This window comes from Salvelinus namaycush, chromosome 20, assembly GCF_016432855.1.
Source record: "Salvelinus namaycush isolate Seneca chromosome 20, SaNama_1.0, whole genome shotgun sequence".
In the NCBI taxonomy this organism is placed as follows: domain Eukaryota; kingdom Metazoa; phylum Chordata; class Actinopteri; order Salmoniformes; family Salmonidae; genus Salvelinus; species Salvelinus namaycush.
Genome location: NC_052326.1, coordinates 56220999 through 56244805, shown reverse-complemented (window position 1 = coordinate 56244805; position 23807 = coordinate 56220999). Strand labels below are relative to the sequence as shown.

At 46.7% G+C, this 23807-nt stretch overlaps 1 protein-coding gene across 1 annotated transcript in view; it reads right to left on the bottom strand.

Moving 5' to 3' along the window:
- LOC120064882 (integrin alpha-7-like) overlaps positions 1–23807 on the bottom strand; it is a 103103-nt gene that overhangs the window by 45257 nt on the left and 34039 nt on the right. Inside the window, exons 3-6 of the mRNA XM_039015474.1 lie at positions 7489–7696; positions 5111–5366; positions 2894–3025; positions 1242–1349 (exon numbers count right to left, since the gene is read on the bottom strand). Of these exons, the coding sequence (XP_038871402.1) occupies positions 1242–1349; positions 2894–3025; positions 5111–5366; positions 7489–7696 (704 nt within the window). The remainder of the gene's footprint in view (positions 1–1241; positions 1350–2893; positions 3026–5110; positions 5367–7488; positions 7697–23807) is intronic.

Below are 23807 nucleotides of genomic sequence, written 5' to 3'. Positions count from 1 at the left end.
AACCCTCAGCTCCAAGGAACGGACTGCTCTAAACCCTCAGCTCCAAGGAACGGACTGCTCTAAACCCTCAGCTCCAAGGAACGGACTGCTCTAAACCCTCAGCTCCAAGGAACGGACTGCTCTGAACCCTCAGCTCCAAGGAACGGACTGCTCTAAACCCTCAGCTCCAAGGAACGGACTGCTCTGAACCCTCAGCTCCAAGGAACGGACTGCTCTAAACCCTCAGCTCCAAGGAACGGACTGCTCTAAACACTCAGCTCCAAGGAACGGACTGCTCTTTACTGTGCACTAGAATGCAGATTCTAAACACTCTATTCCCCATGGGGCCTACGCTGTGGGAGCAGTATCATTCAACCTTCTGCATATCCCTCTTTGAGATACAGTATACTGTACATGTTAGTGTTGATATTGTCTTTCTACACAGAAATCCTCCATGGACGATTACCACGGTGATCTCAGAATATTTTGTTCACTGTGAGATTTGTTTATAAATTCTGCTTTACTTACTAACTTGTTTCACATCAAACCCCTTTATTACTTAGCAAAGTTAGCTGTACCTACAGAACGTAGATAAGAATGTAGATTTAGGTGTACTGTATATAGAACCACCACCAAGGTGCCCTGGACAGCTCCAAACCACCACATCGTAGAGTAAACTACAGACTGACAGACTGACAGGATGTACAGACCACCCCACCATACAGACTGACAGACTGACAGGCTGTACAGACCACCCTACAATACAGACTGACAGACTGACAGGCTGTACAGACCACCCCACAATACAGACTGACAGACTGATAGGCTGTACAGACCACCCCACCATACAGACTGACAGAATGACAGGCTGTACAGACCACTACACCAAACAGACTGACAGACAGTACAGACTGATAGTAACACAGAGAGACATGCAGACCAGACAGGAGTTCTATGTTCGAATCTACGTACACTCTAAACACATTCTAGAGAAGAGCTAGCAACGAGCATACACCAACACACGGGGGTAAGGGCAGGTGGGAGGACAGAAGGGTTTGGGTTAATTCCATTCCAATTCTAATCAACTCAGGAAGTACACTGAAATTCCAATTCTCTTCAATGCTTTTCAATGTGGACAATTTGGAATTGGAATTTTGTTTACATTCTGAATTGATTGGCATTGAAATTGAATTGACCACGACCCTGGAGACTTGATACAGTAAGTTGTATCAACATGAATCACCTCACTCCAAGCTACAAACCTAAGTAGCTATTCTGAGCTACGTCCTCAAACATGGGCCGGTTGGAGTGTGGCTCCAGAGTTTTGTACACCAGCGCATCTTCATCGGGACTAGCCATGAACAAGAGCCCTGCGGCCCGAGAGAGAGGAAGAGAGAGAGGAAGGAGTGGGAGGGGAGGGGTGGAGGGAGTGGAGGAGGGGAGGTGGTAAAGGGGAACAGGGTGACAAGGAGAGAGAGAGGGAGTGCAGGTGAGAAAGGACTGTGCTGTGATTGTGTGTTTTCTTCTTCCTGGTACCAGTGGTTTGTGGGTAAACCACTGGTACGTGACAGAAGGACGACAAGACTGACTCACGCTGTACCCAGAATGCACTGCCAGAAATGTCTGTAGGGGAAATGCAAACCCACTGACTCCAAGAACAGACAGACTTAGCCTGGTCACAGATCAGTTTGTAATGTTTAGCCAAATTCTCTATGTTGTTTTAGACAACTCCTTTGACTATGATATAAGCTGATCCCAGATCTGTTTGTGTCTTTAGACAACTCTGTTATATAGCCTGGTCCCAGATCTGTTTGTGCTGTTTAGCCAAATTCTCTATGTTGTTTTAGACAACTCCTTTGACTATGATATAAGCTGATCCCAGATCTGTTTGTGTCTTTAGACAACTCTGTTATATAGCCTGGTCCCAGATCTGTTTGTGCTGTTTAGCCAACTGCTCTGACTATGAAATAGCCTGTTGCCAGATCTGTTTGCGCTTTTTAACCAACTGCATGGCCTACTGGCCCCAGACCACTTTGTATTTTTTTAGACAATTTCGGTATGGCATGACAGAAATTTGCTACCAAAGTACAGGTTTTATATATATCGTATACTATATTTTATTATACTATAATGACATTATTACAAGCAGATACACCAACAGGCCATGTCGACTGTGAGATAATAATATAACTCTTTTAAGTAACCTATTATTATATTGTAATATTTCTGACCCCACCAGTTATGAAAGGTCTGTTGGTATCCACAGGGCACAGAGTCTCTCTGCGTGTCATTTATATCATGATTGGTCCATTCCTACGGTAGCTACTTCATGATTGGTCCATTCCTACATTAGCTACTTCATGATTGGTCCATTCCTACATTAGCTACTTCATGATTGGACCATTCCTACGGTAGCTACTTCATGATTGGTCCATTCCTACATTAGCTACTTCATTATTGGTACATTCCTACGGTAGCTACTTCATGATTGGTCCATTCCTACAGTAGCTACTTCATGTGGGAAAGTATTCAGAATATTGAGGTGGAGCTCTGGTGAATCACACTCATACAAAGAGCAGGGTCAGGGATGGCCCATACGGACAGGAGAGAAACAGAGAAACAGTACAAGGGTGTGTCTGAAATGCCACCTTTTCTCTATGTAGTCCACTACTGGTCTGCACCGCACTGGTCTGGGCCAGTCTGCCTTTCTAGACCCATGTTGGTAGCTACTCTGAGTCCTCTAGGTCTGCGATAGGTATTTATTTTGGGTAGAGTGTGTCGTCAGTTGTCATCCTTCCCTGGCCTTCTCTCATGTCCTGTGCTATGCTGTGCTCAGTGATCTCTGGTGAGACAGTGCAGCAGGCAGACAGCTGTGTGAGAGGAGCAGGAGAGGGCTGGGCAGGGACGGTCCTACCCAGGTAACTATGGTAGGGTACAGGGATCAGCTGAGCATTCAGCTGTTTCTCATCCGCCACTTCATAGGGCCCGTCGTCATAGAAACCCAGATCCAGTAAAGTCTGGTTTAGTAGCTGGACACGCATCTCTCCTGGAAGGATCAGAGTTAGAGGACACAGACAGACAGACAGACACGCATCTCTCCTGGAAGGAACAGAGTTAGAGGACACAGACAGACAGACAGACACGCATCTCTCCTGGAAGGAACAGAGTTAGAGGACACAGACAGACAGACAGACAGACACGCATCTCTCCTGGAAGGAACAGAGTTAGAGGACACAGACAGACAGACACGCATCTCTCCTGGAAGGATCAGAGTTAGAGGACACAGACAGACAGACAGACACGCATCTCTCCTGGAAGGAACAGAGTTAGAGGACACAGACAGACAGACACGCATCTCTCCTGGAAGGATCAGATCTAGAGGACACAGACAGACAGACAGACACACATCTCTCCTGGAAGGAACAGAGTTAGAGGACACAGACAGACAGACAGACACGCATCTCTCCTGGAAGGAACAGAGTTAGAGGACACAGACAGACAGACAGACAGACACGCATCTCTCCTGGAAGGAACAGAGTTAGAGGACACAGACAGACAGACAGACACGCATCTCTCCTGGAAGGATCAGAGTTAGAGGACACAGACAGACAGACAGACACGCATCTCTCCTGGAAGGAACAGAGTTAGAGGACACAGACAGACAGACAGACACGCATCTCTCCTGGAAGGATCAGAGTTAGAGGACACAGACAGACAGACAGACACGCATCTCTCCTGGAAGGAACAGAGTTAGAGGACACAGACAGACAGACAGACACGCATCTCTCCTGGAAGGATCAGAGTTAGAGGACACAGACAGACAGACAGACACGCATCTCTCCTGGAAGGATCAGATCTAGAGGACACAGACAGACAGACAGACAGACACACATCTCTCCTGGAAGGAACAGAGTTAGAGGACACAGACAGACAGACAGACACGCATCTCTCCTGGAAGGAACAGAGTTAGAGGACACAGACAGACAGACAGACAGACACGCATCTCTCCTGGAAGGATCAGAGTTAGAGGACACAGACAGACAGACACGCATCTCTCCTGGAAGGAACAGAGTTAGAGGACACAGACAGACAGACACACATCTCTCCTGGAAGGAACAGAGTTAGAGGACACAGACAGACAGACAGACAGACAGACAGACAGACAGACAGACAGACACGCATCTCTCCTGGAAGGAACAGAGTTAGAGGACACAGACAGACAGACAGACACGCATCTCTCCTGGAAGGAACAGAGTTAGAGGACACAGACAGACAGACAGACACAGACAAGCATTCTCTCTCTCCCTTTCTCTCTCTCTCACCCACACACACACACACACACACACACACACACACACACACACACACACACACACACACACACACACACACACACACACACACACACACACACACACACTAGCACACACACACACACACACACACTCTCTCTCTCTCTATTGCCAAACACACACACTTTCATTTTCAAACACATACAAAACAGATATGTACAGGACAAAGTAAACCATCTCTAGGGATCCACAGTGAAAATGTCAAGTAGAATATCATGTAAATTGTGACTCCACCTAAGGCCTGTTTAATATATGAATATAATAATGATCCATAATTCCAGCCATGTTGATCCCTGACATTAAATAATGACAGTTCCATCCATCAGCCCATTAACTACCTGCTGGGAATCAATCACTTTGATCGATCAGTATGACTGCTGAGGCCAGTCACTAGGCTTATCAGTAGGCAATGATTTGTCCACTGAAATACATGTAATTTTATGAAAACAGAATTGATGGCTTCTGGGTAGTTTTTTTCAGTACGCTTCTGCATCTAAGACAATTGTAAGGGAAAAACTGACTAAAAAACTCCAATAATATATTTTCAGTCTAACTCCATCATTTTAGAAAGTGCCCAAAATATTTTTCCGATTCAATAAGTAAAGGCATACTGTATAGTAGCTGAATCGACACAATAAGACGTATATGAAAACATCTGACAACAAGCTTTGACTTAACTACCATTTGAAACACCTCAGCTGTCAGTCATCACTATTTAACTTGTATTTATACAGGTGTGTCTGAATGAGATAAAAAAATAAAAAAGTCTGTCACTGTACCTTTCCAGTTGTACGTTCCAGGAGCTCCGAACATGATAAATTGGTTGTCGGGTGTGAAGGCGGCAGACAGACCCTGCTGACAGAAGCCAAACTGTTCGTGTCCCTGGGGTCGCCCCTCACAGAACTTCCACTCTCCTCCGTCTAGGTCATCCCTCTCGGTCAGGTCCTCACTGAGCACGTAGCAACGCCCGATGGGGTCCCGCGTCTCCGATGGCAGGCCCGCGCGCTGACGCAGCTCGTACAGATGGGCACACGCCTGAAAAAAGGGGCAGGAGAGGAATAGAGTAGCAGGTTCATTGATGAGGTCCTACAGGTTTGGTTCATTGATGAGGTCCTACAGGTTTGGTTCATTGATGAGGTCCTACAGGTCTGGTTCATTGATGAGGTCCTACAGGTTTGGACAGAGGCTGCAGAGAAGCTAAGTAACTGGAATAGATGGTCTACTACACTACAGACATGCTAAACACAACTCGTACAGGTGGACACAAGTTTGCTTCATTGAAGAGGTTCAACAGGTCTGGTTCTTTGAATTGGTCCCACAGGTCTGCTTCATTGAAGAGGTCCCACAGGTCTGCTTCATTGAAGAGGTTCCACAGGTCTGGTTCATTGAAGAGGTCCCACAGGTCTGATACATTGAAGAGGTCCCACAGGTCTGATTCATTGAATTGGTCCCACAGGTCTGATTCATTGAAGAGGTCCCACAGGTCTGCTTCATTGAAGAGGTTCCACAGGTCTGCTTCATTGAAGAGGTCCCACAGGTCTGATTCATTGAAGAGGTCCCACAGGTCTGCTTCATTGAAGAGGTCCCACAGGTCTGATTCATTGAATTGGTCCCACAGGTCTGGTTCATTGAAGAGGTCCCACAGGTCTGGTTCATTGAAGAGGTCCCACAGGTCTGATTCATTGAATTGGTCCCACAGGTCTGGTTCATTGAAGAGGTCCCAGAGGTCTGGTTCATTGAAGAGGTCCCACAGGTCTGGTTCATTGAAGAGGTCCCACAGGTCTGATTCATTGAATTGGTCCCACAGGTCTGGTTCATTGAAGAGGTCCCACAGGTCTGCTTCATTGAAGAGGTCCCACAGGTCTGGTTCATTGAAGAGGTCCCACAGGTCTGATTCATTGAAGAGGTCCCACAGGTCTGGTTCATTGAATTGGTCCCACAGGTCTGCTTCATTGAAGAGGTCCCACAGGTCTGATTCATTTTTTTTTTAAATTAAATTTAACTAGGCAAATCAGTTAAAGAACAAATTCTTATTTACAATGACGGCCTAGGAACAATGGGTTAAATGCCTTGTTCAGGGGCAGAACGACAGATTTTTACCTTGTCAGCTCGGGGATTCAATCCAGCAACCTTTCCGTTACTGGACCAACGCCCTAACCACTAGGCTACCTGCCGCCTCTTCATTGAAGAGGTCCCACAACTCTGGTTCATTGAAGAGGTCCCACAGGTCTGAACAGAGGCAGGAGCAGTAGTACTACCATCTCAGCATAACTGAGACAACTACAATAGATGGCTGGCTATTCTACAAACATGAGTTATTCCTAACTCAGCGTTTCCCAAACTCGGTCTTGGCTACCCCAAGGGGTGCACGTCTTGGTTTTTGCCCTGGCACTACACAGCTGATTCAAATAATCAAAGCTTGATGATGAGTTGATTATTTTAATCAGCTGTGTAACGCAAGAGCAAACAAAACATGCACCTCTTAGGGTCCCGAGGACCGAGTTTGGAAAACGCTGTCCTAACCACTCAAACTGACCAGGGAAACCTCTGGACCCGAGCTACAGGCTCTAACCAGGGCCTGGAGTTGGTCAGGGAAACCTCTTTACCCGAGCTACAGGCTCTAACCAGGGCCTGGAGTTGGTCAGGGAAACCTCTGGACCCGAGCTACAAGCTCTAACCAGGGCCTGGAGTTGGTCAGGGAAACCTCTGGACCCGACCTACAGGCTCTAACCAAGGCCTGGAGTTAGTTAGGGAAACCTCTGGACCCGAGCTACAGGCTCTAACCAAGGCCTGGAGTTAGTTAGGGAAACCTCTGGACCCGAGCTACAGGCTCTAACCAAGGCCTGGAGTTAGTTAGGGAAACCTCTGGACCCGAGCTATAGGCTCTAACCAGGGCCTGGAGTTAGTTAGGGAAACCTCTGGACCCGAGCTACAGGCTCTAACCAGGGCCTGGAGTTAGTCAGGGAAACCTCTGGACCCGAGCTACAGGCTCTAACCAGGGCCTGGAGTTAGTCAGGGAAACCTCTGGACCCGAGCTACAGGCTCTAACCAGGGCCTGGAGTTAGTTAGGGAAACCTCTGGACCCGAGCTACAGGCTCTAACCAGGGCCTGGAGTTAGTCAGGGAAACCTCTGTGTGGTTGTGTACTGTGTACTAACCACCACCTTTCCTCCAATCCCCTGGCTCTTGACTGTTACTCCTAGCCACTGGTTGTCCTTGCTTTCCCAGTCGAGGTTTACGTCTCCATCGATGTCCACGCGCTCGCAGTCAAACTCCTCGCTTGTGATTGGACAGCGGTACAGAGCGCCAGGGCGCTTCCTCTGCATCATGCCCAGTCCTCTGGCCCGTGGCGCCCCCACCAGGATCCTGTTAGCAAGACACACAAACACACATGAATTTCTATGGAAATGGACAATAAAAGTATCGTAGAGTAGCAAATTGTATTATATTGTTTCATACTGTATGTGATTGTTTCCGGGAGATCTATCTAAAAGGGTAATCAGTAGTTGCTGCATCCATTTTTGGACTTATAAATTAATTAATTGTTACATTTTCAATGCTTAGCAGGACAGAAAATGGTCCAATTCACATTCTTATCAAGAGAACAACCCTGGTCATCTCTCTGCCTCTGATCTGGCAGACTCACTAAACACAAATACTTCATTTGTAAATTATGTCTGAGTGTTGGAGTGTGCCCCTGGCTATCCGTAAATTTAAAAAACAAGAAAAATGTTGCCATCTGGTTTGCATTATATAAGTATTTTTAAATTATTCATACTTTTACTTTTAATTTTGATACTTAAGGATATTTTTAAACCAAATACTTTTATAATTTTACTCAAGTAGTATTTTACTTGTTGACTTTCACTTTTACTTGAGTTTATTTCTATTAACTTATCTTTCCTTTTATTCAAATATGACAGTTGCTTACTTTTTCCACCACTGCCTTTTAGGCCAGGAAAGCTTCCTTCACACACAACTGTTATTAGGAGCGTAATCTCTCATGACAGACTGATCGAAACACAAATGATTAAGTAGCTGGCCAGCACACTCAAGATTTGGCTCTGGGTTCTGGTGATACTGGCAACATTAGTCACCCCCTGACCAGTAAACACTGTGGGCACCATACTGTAGTTATGGACTTTTATTGGTTCCTGGAGATGTTTCTGGTCAGGTCACATGGTCAGAAAACAGGAAACCCTTCTGACCCTACTGTCTAATGTTTTGGTTTGAAAAATGCATCTGGACACGGTACCAGCTTTTTTATTTCACCTGGCTGCCAATTTGAGGAGCCGCCTGAAGAGTGAGAGGAATGGCAGATAGAGGAATCCAGCAGTGCTGAGGCAGAGGGCTCATGGTGAGGACGACTGGCTACTATTCTGAACTTTGTGTGGTGATCTTTCTGGCGCCCAGAGCTGCTGAGGCATCAGCCAAATGGATGTTACACAGACTGGACGAGGAGAAGTCCAGAGGCTATAAGACTCAGGCTGGTTCCCAGACTTGACCTCCTACAAGATCATCAACAGAATCCATCACCAACATCTACCATCCTCTGTCCAGCTCTCTCCACTCCAGCCATGAACTCAACCTCTCCATCTTCAGAGGATACAGATTTCAAAGACTTGGTCTCTATTGGTTGACCTGTCATGATATATTGCTTGTTTTCTGTTTTTTTGATTCTATGAAACGTGATATAGAAATGCAATAAATGACTATTATTGTTACGTATGACCTGCTCTCCTGAGCTAGTTCGTTTAGATGTTGTATATTTGACATGTTGTTAACGACAACCTCAGTTACTTTCAGTGAGGTCTCTATTCTTTGACACACAAAGCATCAACGTATTACTGGGAGGTTGTATCTATCCCTGATACTACTATGTGTTATCATGATTCCCACCCCCTCCTATCTTTTGTAACGGTTGCATTTTCAGTGGCTCTGGCTTCTGCCTTATACGGGCTGGCTGGTCCAGGGGGCTGGCTGGTCCAGGGGGCTATTTAAAAACGCACCGTTGAACAACATTCCAACCAACCAATTCTCTCTCTCTCTCCTCTCTCCTCTCTCTTTCCTATCAGCCATCGCATGGCACAGGCCCGGAAGCTAGACACAGAGAGAGAGGGGGAGAGTGGGGGGAGTGGGAGAGAGAGAGCAAGAGAGAAAGAGAGAGAAAGAGAGGAAGAATGAGAGTCAAGAGAGGGAATTAGAAAGAGCAAGAGCAAAAGAGAGAGAGAGAGAGAGAGAGAGAGAGAGAGAGAGAGAGCATGAGAGAGAGCATGAGAGAGAGCATGAGAGAGAGCATGAGAGAGAGAGCGAGAGAGAGAGAGAGCATGAGAGAGCATGAGAGAGAGAGAGAGAGAGAGAGCATGAGAGAGAGAGAGAGAGAGAGCATGAGAGAGAGAGAGAGAGAGAAAGAGAGAGAGCATGAGAGAGAGAGAGAGAGAGAGAGAGAGAGAGCATGAGAGAGAGAGAGTACATGAGAGAGAGAGAGTGCATGAGAGAGAGAGAGAAAGAGAGAGAGAGAAAGAGTGCATGAGAGAGAGAAAGAGTGCATGAGAGAGAGAGAGAGAGAAAAGGGGCATGTTCAGAATGAGACAAGTCTTTGAAATGGCTATAAATATGGTCTAGCTGAGGGGAATGCTAATAGCTAGATGTTGTTTTTTCTCCCTAATTTCCTGGTATCCAATTGGTCGTAGTTACAGTCTTGTCTCATCGCTGCAACTCCCGTTGCTTCTTGACACAATGCCCATCCAACCCGGAAGCCAGCCGCACCAATGTGTCGGAGGAAACACTGTACACCTGGCAACCGTGTCAGCGTGCACTGCGCCCGGCCCGCCACAGGAGTCGCTAGTGCTCGATGAGACAAGGATATCCTTGCCGGCCAAACCCTCCCTAACCCAGACGACGCTGGGCCAATTGACGGCTGCTAGAATCTTGACTAGAACCCAAAAATTTGATCATATTACTCCAGTGCTAGCCTCTCTACACTGGCTTCCTGTTAAGGCAAGGGCTGATTTCAACCAACTGCTAACCTACAAAGCATTACATGGGCTTGCTCCTACCTATCTTTCCGATTTGGTCCTGCCGTACATACCTACACGTACGCTACGGTCAAAAGACGCAGGCCTCCTAACTGTCCCTAGAATTTCTAAGCAAACAGCTGGAGGCAGGGCTTTCTCCTATAGAGCTCCATTTTCATGGAATGGTCTGCCTACCCATGTGAGAGACGCAGACTCTGTCTCAACCTTTAAGTCTTTATTGAAGACTCATCTCTTCAGTATTGATTGAGTGTAGTCTGGCCCAGGAGTGTGAAGGTGAACGGAAAGGCACTGGAGCAAGGAACCTCCCTTGCAGCCTCTGCCTGGCCGGGTCCCCTCTCTCCACTGGGATTCTCTGCCTCGAACCCTATTACAGGGGCTGAGTCACTGGCTTACTGGTGCTCTTCCATGCCGTCCCTAGGAGGGGTGCGTCACTTGAGTGGGTTGAGTGACTGACGTGATCTTCCTGTCTGGGTTGGCGCCCCCCCCCCCCCCCCCCTTGCGCTGTGCCGTGGCGGCAATCTTTGTGGGCTATACTCGGCCTTGTCTCAGGATGGTAAGTTGGTGGTTGAAGATATCCCTCTAGTGGTGTGGGGGCTGTGCTTTGGCAAAGTGGGTGGGGTTATATCCTGCCTGTTTTGCCCTGTCCGGGGGTATCGTCGGATGGGGCCACAGTGTCTCCCGACCCCTCCTGTCTTAGCCTCCAGTATTTATGCTGCAGTAGTTTATGTGTCGGGGATAGGGTCAGTCTGTTATATCTGGAGTATTTCTCCTGTCTTATCCGGTGTCCTGTGTGAATTTATGTATGCTCTCTCTAATTCTCTCTCTCTTTCTCTCTTTCTTTCTCTCTTTCTCTCTCTTGGAGGACCTGGCCTGATGACTCCTTGCTGTCCCCAGTCCACCTGGCCATGCTGCTGCTCCAGTTTCAACTGTTCTGACTGCGGCTATGGAACCCTGACCTGTTCACCAGACGTGCTACCTGGCCCAGACCTGCTGCTTTCAACTCTCTAGAGACAGCAGGAGTGGTAGAGATACTCTGAATGATCGGCTATGAAAAGCAAACTGACATTTACTCCTGAGGTGCTGACCTGTTGCACCCTCGACAACCACTGTGATTATTATTGTTTGACCCTGCTGGTCATCTATGAACATTTGAACATCTTGGCCATGTTCTGTTATAATCTCCACTCGGCACAGCCAGAAGAGGACTGGCCACCCATCATAGCCTGGTTCCTCTCTAGGGTTCTTCCTAGGTTCTGGCCTTTCTCTGGAGTTTTTCCTAGCCACCGTGCTTCTACACCTGCATTGCTTGCTGTTTGGGGTTTTAGGCTGGGTTTCTGTACAGCACTTTGTGATATCAGCTGATGTAAGAAGGGCTTTATAAATAAATTGATTTGATTTTGATTTGACTACAGCTACAGGGTAACAGTTGGGGATGGGAGGGGTGGGAGAGGGGTAGATCTACATCCCTCTCCCCTTCTCTCCCCCCTCGTCACATCCTCTGTCTTGACACTGTTTCTTCTACAGCCCCCTACCACTTTCGCATGTGTAGCGGACATGAGTCGGTTATGGTTACGTGATGAGGTAGCCCCACCTGCGCACTTCAAAACCAGTGTCTGCCCTCAGCCCAAGAGGGATTTTCTTCTTGGTTTAAGACGTTGGTTGCTCCTGTGGGAGACCCGGGTTCATGTCCCTCGTGTTACACAGATACGCACCCAGCCAGCCTGCTTGTCTGACAGCCAGCCACCCAGCCAGCCCTCTAGTCTGACAGTCAGCCAGCCACCCAGCCAGCCCTCTAGTCTGACAGCCAGCCACCCAGCACCGCCACCCAGCCAGCCCTCTAGTCTGACAGCCAGCCACCCAGCCAGCCCTCTAGTCTGACAGCCAGCCACCCAGCCAGCCCTCTAGTCTGACAGCCAGCCACCCAGCCAGCCCTCTAGTCTGGCAGCCAGCCACCCAGCCAGCCCTCTAGTCGAGCAGCCAGCCCTCTAGTCGAGCAGCCAGCCACCCAGCCAGCCCTCTAGTCTGACAGCCAGCCACCTAGCCAGCCCTCTAGTCTGGCAGCCAGCCACCTAGCCAGCCCTCTAGTCTGACAGCCAGCCACCTAGCCAGTCCTCTAGTCTGGCACCCAGCCACCCAGCCAGCCCTCTAGTCTGACAGCCAGCCACCCAGCCAGCCCTCTAGTCTGACAGCCAGCCACCTAGCCAGCCCTCTAGTCTGGCAGCCAGCCACCTAGCCAGCCCTCTAGTCGAGCAGCCAGTCACTCACCCAGCCACCCAGCCAGCCCTCTAGTCTGACACCCAGCCACCCAGCCAGCCCTCTAGTCTGACAGCCAGGCACCCAGCCAGCCACCCAGCACCGTCACCTAGCCAGCCCTCTAGTCTGACAGCCAGTCACCCAGCCAGCCCTCTAGTCTGACAGCCAGCCACCCAGCCAGCCCTCTAGTCTGACAGCCAGCCACCCAGCCAGCCCTCTAGTCTGACAGCCAGTCACCCAGCCAGCCCTCTAGTCTGACAGCCAGTCACCCAGCCAGCCCTCTAGTCTGACAGCCAGTCACCCAGCCAGCCCTCTAGTCTGACAGCCAGTCACCCAGCCAGCCCTCTAGTCTGACAGCCAGTCACCCAGCCAGCCCTCTAGTCTGACAGCCAACCACCCAGCCAGCCACCCAGCACCGCCACCTAGCCAGCCCTCTAGTCTGACAGCCAGCCAGCCACCCAGCCCTCTAGTCTGACAGCCAGTCACCCAGCCAGCCCTCTAGTCTGACAGCCAGTCACCCAGCCAGCCCTCTAGTCTGACAGTACATCTTTTGCTTTTCAACATCTCCTTCACCAGTCTTACTGATGTGTTCCAAATGGCACCCTATTCACCACATAGTGCCCCCTACAACATAAGCTTACTGTTACCCTAATAGCACAACACACTTCCATGGAAGTGCAGTCATGCATGCCACAGAAGTGATCTTCTCACTTAATGAGTCAAAACCTACATGCCTGTGTCCCAAATGACACCCTATTCCATATATAGTGCACTATGTAGGGAATAGGTTGCTATTTGGGATACAGATCATGAGAAACAGCATCTGACATTATTATCAGACCTGGGTTCAAATACTAGCAAAAAACATGTTAAATACTTTATCTGGGCTTGATTGAACTTGCCTGGCACAATGGAATCAATAGAATAGTCACAACAGTTCCAAACCCCTACACATCCGGCACCCCAGGAAGGCTAAAGGAAAGATATCGAATACTATTTGAACCCTTGTCTGATGTATTAGCAGCCGCCGTCCATAACCTAGTGAATCTGTGCTAAGCTAAGCTAAATAAAGGGGACCTGGGTAAGGGAAACAAGTTATCACTAAAAGCATGATAAAAAGTTTAACCCTGTAAACAGCGGCATTCATCTAGTCCTCTGGTTTTTAAGGTAATACTTAAACTCTCCCACGTATTGCATGTACTGTAGACACACATTACACAGGCAGGTGTTTGGGTCCACTGGGGCAATATAACATCTTCCATGCAGGAAAGTGGAGCTAGGTCTATGCTGAGAGGAATACACTGGTGCATTGGCTTCCAACCTGTATTTGCAGCAATAGGAGCTTAAACTCATCTAAAGATCCAGTACGTATGAAGTAAAACACCTCATATGAATACTATAAGGCTTTACTCACAAAGACACACATCAATTCTGAAATTCACGGAGGGATTCGTAGCACTTTCAACACGCAGTTACTATAGATATATAGGTTCTGGCTATACAATGTTCACTGCCAAGGTTATTTACCTTGAATGAGATGCAATGCTGTTTCCAAGGCTTCTTCTGTTATATGCAGATTGTATGTTAATCTGCATTTAACAGAAGAAGCCCTGAAAACAGCAGTGCGTCTCCTTCAAGGTAAATTGACTTGATGAAGCCGACTGCAAAATGCATTGTTCGTTCCATTTGTCGTTGAAATGCAATCCAAAAAAAAAGTACCAATCAAAATTCAATCAATGAACATTTTATCAATCAATATTCAATCAATCAAGGTTGGTCATTGTTTTGTATTGCTGTCCACAATATACCATTATTCCAGCTAAATACAACATCTCCTCTCTTAGTTATCTCATCTTTCCATAATCCACGGAGGGCAGATATCCACACCCATAGAGATCCTATTAAAGTTCCAGAATGGACAAAAAAACGGCAGCCATATTGGTCAGGGAGAAATCAAAAACCAGTCTAATTAGAATGAATGGCAGTAGAAGCATAATCCTGATTTTACTGGAGGGAAATAAAAGTAAGCCATGTGATATATCAGAAATGATGTAATAGAATTATTGTCAGCCTAAAATATTGACATATAATTAATTAGATGGGTTTTATACACATTTTCTGTAATAAATAGCCTCTAAACCACAGGAAGCTGCTGAGGGGAGAACGGATCATAATAATGTCTGGAACGGAGCAAATGGAATGGCATCAAAGACCTGGAGACCATGTGTTTAATGTACATGATACCATTCCACTGATTCCGCTCCAGTTATTACCACGAGCCCGTTCTTCCCAATTGAGGTGCCACCAACCTCCTGAGCTCTAAACTATATGTAACATTTTGTTTTCTTGGAAAGCTGCAAGTGCTATTATATGATCCAATATCAGTACTTTTTGCAATCACAACTTGTCTAAGTCCTATCCTCAACTGATTTGAGCCAGTGTGTGGCTGTCGATTGACTGCATTGTTTTAATGGAATGTTGGCATATACTCCGAGTCGATATTTAATTCATAAGGAATTCCCCTCGACCACAAATTTGGAAAAACAAACGTTCTTTCCCATTGACCCCCATTGTGAAGAGCCAACTTCGTCATCGATTGTTTGTTAAACAGAAATAAGAAAACATGCTGAAGACCTGCTGTGTTGTTCAATGTATATGTAACCAGGTCAAAAATCCCAACCCACAGTGTTCCCACTTAGGGAAATAGAGCCTGCGAGAAGAGCCCTGTGGCTTCAGGCCATTCAGCGTGGGAGAGTGGGAAATGTGGGGACCCGGTGTCCAAGTAGGCTATACATAGCTATGTTGTGGAAAACATTTCATCACAGGCAAGACATTTAACTTGTTTAGTATAGTCCGTTTGTATCTCAAATCACTACTTGTAGCTGTATACACTGAGTGTACAAAACATTAAGAACACCTTACTAAAATTGAGCTGCACCCCCCCTCCTTTTGCTCTCAGAACACAAGGTGTCTCCACAAGGTGTCGAAAGCGTTCCACAGGGATGTTGGCCCATGTTGACTCCAATGCTTCCCACAGTTGTGTCAAGTTGGCTGGATGTCCTTTGGGTGGTGGACCATTCTTGATACACACCAGGAACTGTTGAGCGTTAAAAACTTAGCAGGGTTGCATTTCCGGACACAATCAAACTGGTGCGCCTGGAACCTACTACCGTACCCCGTTCAAAGGCACTTAAATCTTTTGTCTTGTCCATACACCCTCTCAATGGCACACATAACAAAGCATATCTCGATTGTCTCAAGGCTTAAAAATCCTTCTTTAACCTGTCTCCTCTCCTTCATCTACACTGATTCAAGTGGATTTAACAAGTAACATCAATAAGGGATCATAGCTTTCACCTGGATTCACCTGGTCAGTCTGTCCTGGAAAGAGCAGGTGTTCCTAATGTTTAGTTCACTCAGTCCAGTCCGTTTGTTTGTTTTGTTGGTCGTGGCTAGCTTAATGTTCTGGTCAGTAGCTAGCTAGCACTCACTCACGTGGCTGCTAGCGGCGTCAGGGAAGCCCTAAAATAATATAACGTTTTTCTAAGTAGTGAGAACGCTCAGGAGCAGGCAATGTTGAAAAGTCATCTTTAGACATATTGTACTTTTCTGAAATGTAGTTTTGTAATTGACTAAAACACCCAGACAACAAGAACATTTGGTTTGCAAAAGGTAAAGTTTTTGCTGTGAACCAATGGGGTAACCCCATGTGTTGTTTTCCCCTAAGGTGGGCGGAGCCGTGACTTTCTATCTAAAATCAACTGGGAGTATTGACAGTACATTTTAAAAATGTATAGAATCATTCCTCTTAAACTGGCTGGCTAGCTAGCTAAAAAACATACAGTGCAGATAAATTCTTCAAATTCATTATTTTACACAAAGTCTTATCACAGCACTGGCAAACCATGGTTGACCAACTCCCCGACCAGCATGGCTAACCTTTATCCCATCACATGACCATTCTAGTATTCTAATTCCTAATGCTATGTCCACACACCCCGCTTCCCTCTCCCCCTGGCTTGATGGGGTATCTGGGTGTTGAGTGTGAAGGTGACAGAGTCTGTTGGAATGCCCTCATGTAGCCACCAGTACCACAGAATCCTAAACACACACACACAGACACACACAGACACACACACACACACAGAATTCCTGGCCTGCCAACACGAGCCACAGTGTGCACCTGTATTAAACACTACTACGTGACAGAAAGGACTTCTCTCATGATCAATTCACAGTTCCATTCAGAAAGCTGCACATTTTCCCACGATGTGAATGTCCTCCTGAAGACTCGTGTTAGCTCCCTCCCTGAGATATTGCCTAGGCTTAGCTCAGTAGGCTAACATGGTCTTCAGTCACACAGACAATTCCCACCAAAAAAGGGATAGATGTAAACTCATTGAAAATGTGTAATGATTCTGGGATTCTTCCTGAAGATGAAAGAAAGATAGCCTATTGTCTACAGAGAGACAGACAACCAACAAAGGCCCGTATTCGAACAGACCCAGCACAAGGTGCATCTGTGCAATGATCATGCTGTTAATCAGCTTCTTGATACGCCACACCTGTCAGGTTATCTTGGCAAAGGAGAAATGCTCACTAACAGGGATGTAAACAAATTTGTGCACAGAACTTGAGAGAAATATGTTTCTTTTTGTATGGAACATTTCTGGGATCTTTTATTTCAGATCATGAAACATGGGACCAACACTTTACATGTTGCATTTATATTTTAGTTCAGTTAAGATTCAGTGGTTGTAAAGATGGGGAAAGGTCTGTCCATAACAAACAGAGATGCTCTGTTTTTTTGACACCCCACTCCACACGCACACACACACACACACACACACACACACACACACACACACACACACACACACACACACACACACACACACACACACACACACACACACACACACACACACACACACACACACAGATAAAGCAACATCTCACGGCACAATGCCAAGCCCCTATTCGACCTAGATATTGTGTGTATTGTATTTATATGTAGGCTATGTGTGCCATTTTTAAATGTATGTAGTTCTGTCCTTGAGCTGTTCTTGTCTACTAATGTTCTGTAATTTGTCATGTTTCACTCACACTTACACACACCCCAATCACCCTGGTTCCCATGTGGTTACTGAGGAGGATGCTCACTGACCCCTACACACAGGATCCTGTACCCCACCCCCCACCTAGACCCCTAGTTGTCCTCCATTCTCCACCCCCACCCCCCACCTAGACCCCTAGTTGTCCTCCATTCTCCACCCCCACCCCCCACCTAGACCCCTAGTTGTCCTCCATTCTCCACCCCCACCCCCCACCTAGACCCCTAGTTGTCCTCCATTCTCCACCCTCACCCCCAATGATCCCATCCTCCCATCCCCTAGTCCTCCCTCCCTCACCCATCCACCCTACCCCCAGTCACCCCATCTCTCCCTCACCCATCCTCCCATCCCCTAGTCGCCCCTCCTTCACCCATCCTCCCACCCCCAGTCACCCCATCTCTCCCTCACCCATCCTCCCACCCCCAGTCACCCCATCTCTCCCTCACCCATCCCCCAGTCACCCATCCTCCCATCCCCTAGTCACCCCTCCCTCACCCATCCACCCAGTCACCCCTCCCTCACCCATCCTCCCATCCCCCAGTCACCCCTCACCCATCCTCCCATCCCCCAAACCCATGACACTCTCCCTCTCACTGACCTCAGCTCCTCTCTCAGTTAGTGACTGAGCAGCCGTTCCTTGTGTGACTCAAACAGCTTGAAGGCTCCCCATATCATTATTCCAGTGGCGGCTTGTCGGCTACCCTCCGTTGTGACTCACATCTGATCTCATACAGAAGCTGTTTTTAACAAGCTTATCCTTCCACTTTATGTGACACATACGACCATGATGACACATACTTCTAGCCTGGCCCTAGATCTGTTTGTGCTGCCTTGCCAACTCCTATGGTCACGGTTACACTAAACAATGACCATAGGAGTTTTCAAGACAGCACAAACAGATCTGGGACCAGGCTATATTTCCACCAAAAGGGAGATGGAATGCCAACTGGAGAGAGAGAGACACACATCTTCTGTTGACTTTGACAGGCTATTGTTTAGACAAGCAAGTGGGACACAGGCTGCAGACACTGTGTAATCAAATCATGAAGAAAATCAGCTTATCCACAAAGAAACTCTCGTGAGAAAAAGTTGTGTCTACATTCTGATTAATGGTAATGCATTACTTTATTTGAAGATAACCACATGAGAGATAGGTTTCTAAAGGTGACTTGATGTGCAGGTAAATCATTCATTAATTCCATGTGGGAGTTAGTTGTTACTCCTCTGCAGTCAGTGTCTCCCACGAACTCAGAATGATACCCTGGAGGCTGATACCCTGGAGGCTGATACCCTGGAGGCTGATACCCTGGAGGCTGATACCCTGGAGGCTGATACCCTGGAGGCTGATACCCTGGAGGCTGATACCCTGATACCCTGGAGGCTGATACCCTGATACCCTGGAGGCTGATACACTGATACCCTGGAGGCTGATACCCTGATACCCTGGAGGCTGATACCCTGGAGGCTGATACCCTGGAGGCTGATACCCTGGAGGCTGATACCCTGGAGGCTAATACCCTGGAGGCTGATACCCTGGAGGCTGATACCCTGGAGGCTGATACCCTGGAGGCTGATACCCTGATACCCTGGAGGCTGATACCCTGATACCCTGGAGGCTGATACACTGATACCCTGGAGGCTGATACCCTGATACCCTGGAGGCTGATACCCTGGAGGCTGATACCCTGGAGGCTGATACCCTGGAGGCTGATACACTGATACCCTGGAGGCTGATACCCTGGAGGCTGATACCCTGGAGGCTGATACCCTGGAGGCTGATACACTGATACCCTGGAGGCTGATACCCTGGAGGCTGATACCCTGGAGGCTGATACCCTGGAGGCTGATACACTGATACCCTGGAGGCTGATACCCTGGAGGCTGATACCCTGGAGGCTGATACCCTGGAGGCTGATACCCTGGAGGCTGATACCCTGGAGGCTGATACCCTGATACCCTTTTTATTTATTTATTTATTTCACCTTTATTTAACCAGGTAGGCAAGTTGAGAACACGTTCTCATTTACAATTGCGACCTGGCCAAGATAAAGCAGGAGGAGGCTGATACCCTGATACCCTGGAGGCTGATACCCTGATACCCTGGAGGCTGATAACCTGGAGGCTGATACCCTGATACCCTGGAAGCTGATACCCTGATACCCTGGAGGCTGATACCCTGGAGGCTCTGCCCAAGCCCTATACTATGACCTAAACACTCTCCCTGTGTGGAAGTTGTCCTTAGCAACAGATCTGGGATTAGGTCATCCATCCTAACCTCAACCAGCGGCGTGTCCAGGGGGTGGCCCAGGGTGGCCATGGCCTTCCTGAAATCTGATCGTCTACCCCAGTGGCCCCGCAGAAATTGTGAGATCTGAAAGGTTGTCTCTGAAAATATTTATCATTTTGAGCAATACCCGCACCGACGGCAAGACTCATCAATCTCACCGGGGAAATTATCATAGCAAGCAAAATAGTGCCCTTCTGTCTTAGTATGTGTAGCCCATGTATCTGGTGCTGTCTGGCTAGAAAGAGTATGACATGTATTATTTTTGGCCAGACAGCATCAGATAAGTGGGCTACAGATACTAAGGCAGAGGGGAACAGTTTTTTCTCTCTCGGATGCTTTCTCTGGTGAAACAGATTCAGCCTTTTATGAATTGAAGGACAACTATGAAAAACAGATAGACACGAATGACAAATCATTTATACGTTTTTTTCTCTTTTTTATTGTAATTTTTGGGGGGGGAAAAGACTAAAATAGAGACACCCCAAATGTCACGGTATAATTCATACTGGATGGCACTTTCAAGTGAATTTACTGCTGAAACAAGACTTTTGGAATTGATTCATGATTTCTTTGAACAGGAAAATGAACAAAACCTAAGGTGAAGCATTTAATGTGTTAAAACATCTTAATTATATTGAAAAAATCCACCTTGCATCGATTAAGGTTCAAAATGTTATGGCCCCCCCTAAACTGTCTCTGTGCCCCACCTTGGCCACGCCATTGACCTAAACCATTAGGGCGAGGGACTATAAAACGGACCTTAGTTCAGTGTGTAGGGGAAACTGAACTCAACACACTGAAACAGAGGGCTACAACAACTGTGTAAACTGGGGACAGGAGGGTCATGGCTTTACAGCTATATGACTTCATAATGGTCTACAGAGCAGTCTAGTCCAGACCAGCAGGGAGTCCAAGAGATTCTTTTGACAGATTTCAGAAAAGGGTGTTTTCCCAGCTGATTATTTTTCTGTTTTCCTGATAGGAGAACAACAGCTGAGACGACATTGGTCTGACTCATCAAACCTTTAAGTATATGTCTAATTCCCACCCTGGAGAGTACTGGACTGGACAGAGAAAGGGGAGAGAGGGGGGGGGGGGAGAGAGACAGAGAGAGAAAGAGGGGGGAGAGAGAGAGAGAGAGAGAGAGAGGGGGGAGAGAGCGAGAGGGGGGGGCGAGAGAGAGACAGAGAGAGAAAGAGGGGGAGAGAGAGAGAGAGAGGGGGGAGAGAGAGAGGGGGGGGGCGAGAGAGAGACAGAGAGAGAAAGAGGGGGGGAGAGAGAGAGAGATTCGGGGGAGAGAGAGAGAGAGAGAGATGGGGGCAGAGAAAGACAGTGACAGCTGCAATACAATACCAGTTGAATAACTATCCAGTGAGTGCATGATCCGTGGATTTGAGTCATAATGGAAGTTTTCATGCTTGAGATTATTCACATATAGACTCAATGTATCTCGAGTTTCACTGATCACGTCTTTCCATTAGTATCCCATCATTGCACTGTCTGCAGCCCTGGACTATGTAAACTCAAGAACACTCTATATGTTCACAATATGTAGCCAGAAACAATGGACCTGCTGAAGGTTGAACTTAACTAAAGTATGAGAAAACAAACATATTCCAACTCTATTGATGATCCTTACGGCAGAACAGAATAGAATAGAATCTAGTCGAATCTCATAGAACAGAATAGAATCTAATAGAATAGAACGGAATATAACAAAATAGAATCTAATAGAATAGAATCAAATAGAACAGAATAGAACAGAATATAATGTAATGTAATAGTATAGACTAGAATGGAACATTATCGAATATAATAGAACAATATAGAATCTAATAAAATAGAATCTAATAGAACAGAATTGAACAGAACATAATCTAATAGAATAGAATAGAACACAACATAATATAATAGAATCGAATAGAATAGATAAAAATCTAATAGAAATGACTAGAATAGAACAGAATCTCATAGAACAGAATAGAATCTAATAGAACAGAACAGAATATAAAACAAAATAATCTTATAGAATAGAATAGAATCTAATAGAACAAAATAGAACAGAATAGAATCTAATAGTATAGACCAAAATAGAACATAATCTAATAGAATAGAAGACTATAAAATGTAATAGAATATAATAGAATCTAATAGAACAGAATTTAACAGAATATATTCTAATAGAATAGAATATACTATAACAGAATAGAGCTGAGGTGGATACTGCTGCAGAACTACGCTTTCCTTAATGTGTTGTTGACCCCTTGTAAATGTCCTAGAGGACAATAGTGCCTCCTCCAGATCAACCCCACGCAGGCATCTTCTGCATCTTCTTCTCATGTCACCACCTACCCCCTCCCATCCTGCCCCCCTCCCATCCTGCCCCCTCCCATCCTGCCTCCCTCCTATCAGATCAATATGTGAATGGCCATTTCCAACAAGGATTTCTTATCTTTTATCATTTCTTATTGTTGTTTGCATTGTTGAGAAGAAACCTGCAAGTAAGCATTTCGTTGGACAATGTATACCAAATAAAACTTGACTCGAATGTGACTTGAGGATGGGGGAAGGAGTGACCCCGAGGTACCAAGTCTAAAGATCCAACCACCCCCATTAAAACCCTCCCTCCACAAATAGGCGCTCCAGAATCCATGAGATGTGTACACGTGTTAGATATTGATTGATACATGGCAGGGTGCAAGAAACAAAAGGTTATGGTTCATTTAAAATGGATGCCAAGCAGATGCATGGATGTTTTAGATATAATGGAAAATCACGGAAGACGACCAACTAAGAGAACATGAATAAGACCACTGAAATGGAACAAACCAGCAGGCAGGCATCCATGCACACATCTGGCCATTTGGGAATGCTTAATTGCTTAATCTGCACCCAGTCCACACAGTATATCCCCCCCCCCCCCCAATTAATTCCTGAATAAATATTGAGCCAAGCCATTGACTGGTCCTTTAGCATTCTGATCACACTGCCTGGTCCCCTTGGCTGCCGGTTCAGTTCTACTTCGGTAAGCATTCCACTCAGACCAATCTGCTGTCTAGCCTCGAGCCACAGCAGTAGGTCATCTGTTTACATTATCTGCCCCCTGCTATCCTACCTCAGGTGTAACCAGGCCTTTATGGATTTTGCTAAACTGATTGGGAGTGCTGCTCTGCTGCCTATAGTATGTTCCCATTCAACATTCATCAAATTATACATTCCACTTTATATAATAATAATTACAATATGCATACAATTTCGCAGAAACGAATTAGAATCATGTATGCACATATTTACATATGGGTGGCTCTAGCAGGAAATGAACCCACAATTCATGGCAGTGTAAACACAGTACCAACTCTGGTCCAACTGAGCCACACAGGATTTCCTGTGGTGATTTACTGTGTGTGTATATTTATACACTAAGTGGACAAAACACTAGGAACACCTGCTTTTTCCATGATATAGACGGACCAGGTGAATCCAGGTGAAAGCTATGATCCCTTATTGAATCCATTTCAATCAGTGTAGATGAAGTGGAGGAGACAGTTTAAAGAAGGATTTCTAAGCCCTGAGATCATTGAGACTTGGATTGAGGAGGGGAGGGGAGGGGAGGGGAGGGGAGGGGAGGGGAGGGGAGGGGAGGGGAGGGGGGAGGGAGGGAAGGGAAGGGAGGGGGAGTGGAGAGGAGGATGGAGGGGAGGGGCGGAGGAGGAAGGGGAGGAATAGAGGGAGGAAAGGAGAGAAGAGCTTCATACGCCTTCCATGTCACAGTCGGGTGCTTGAGT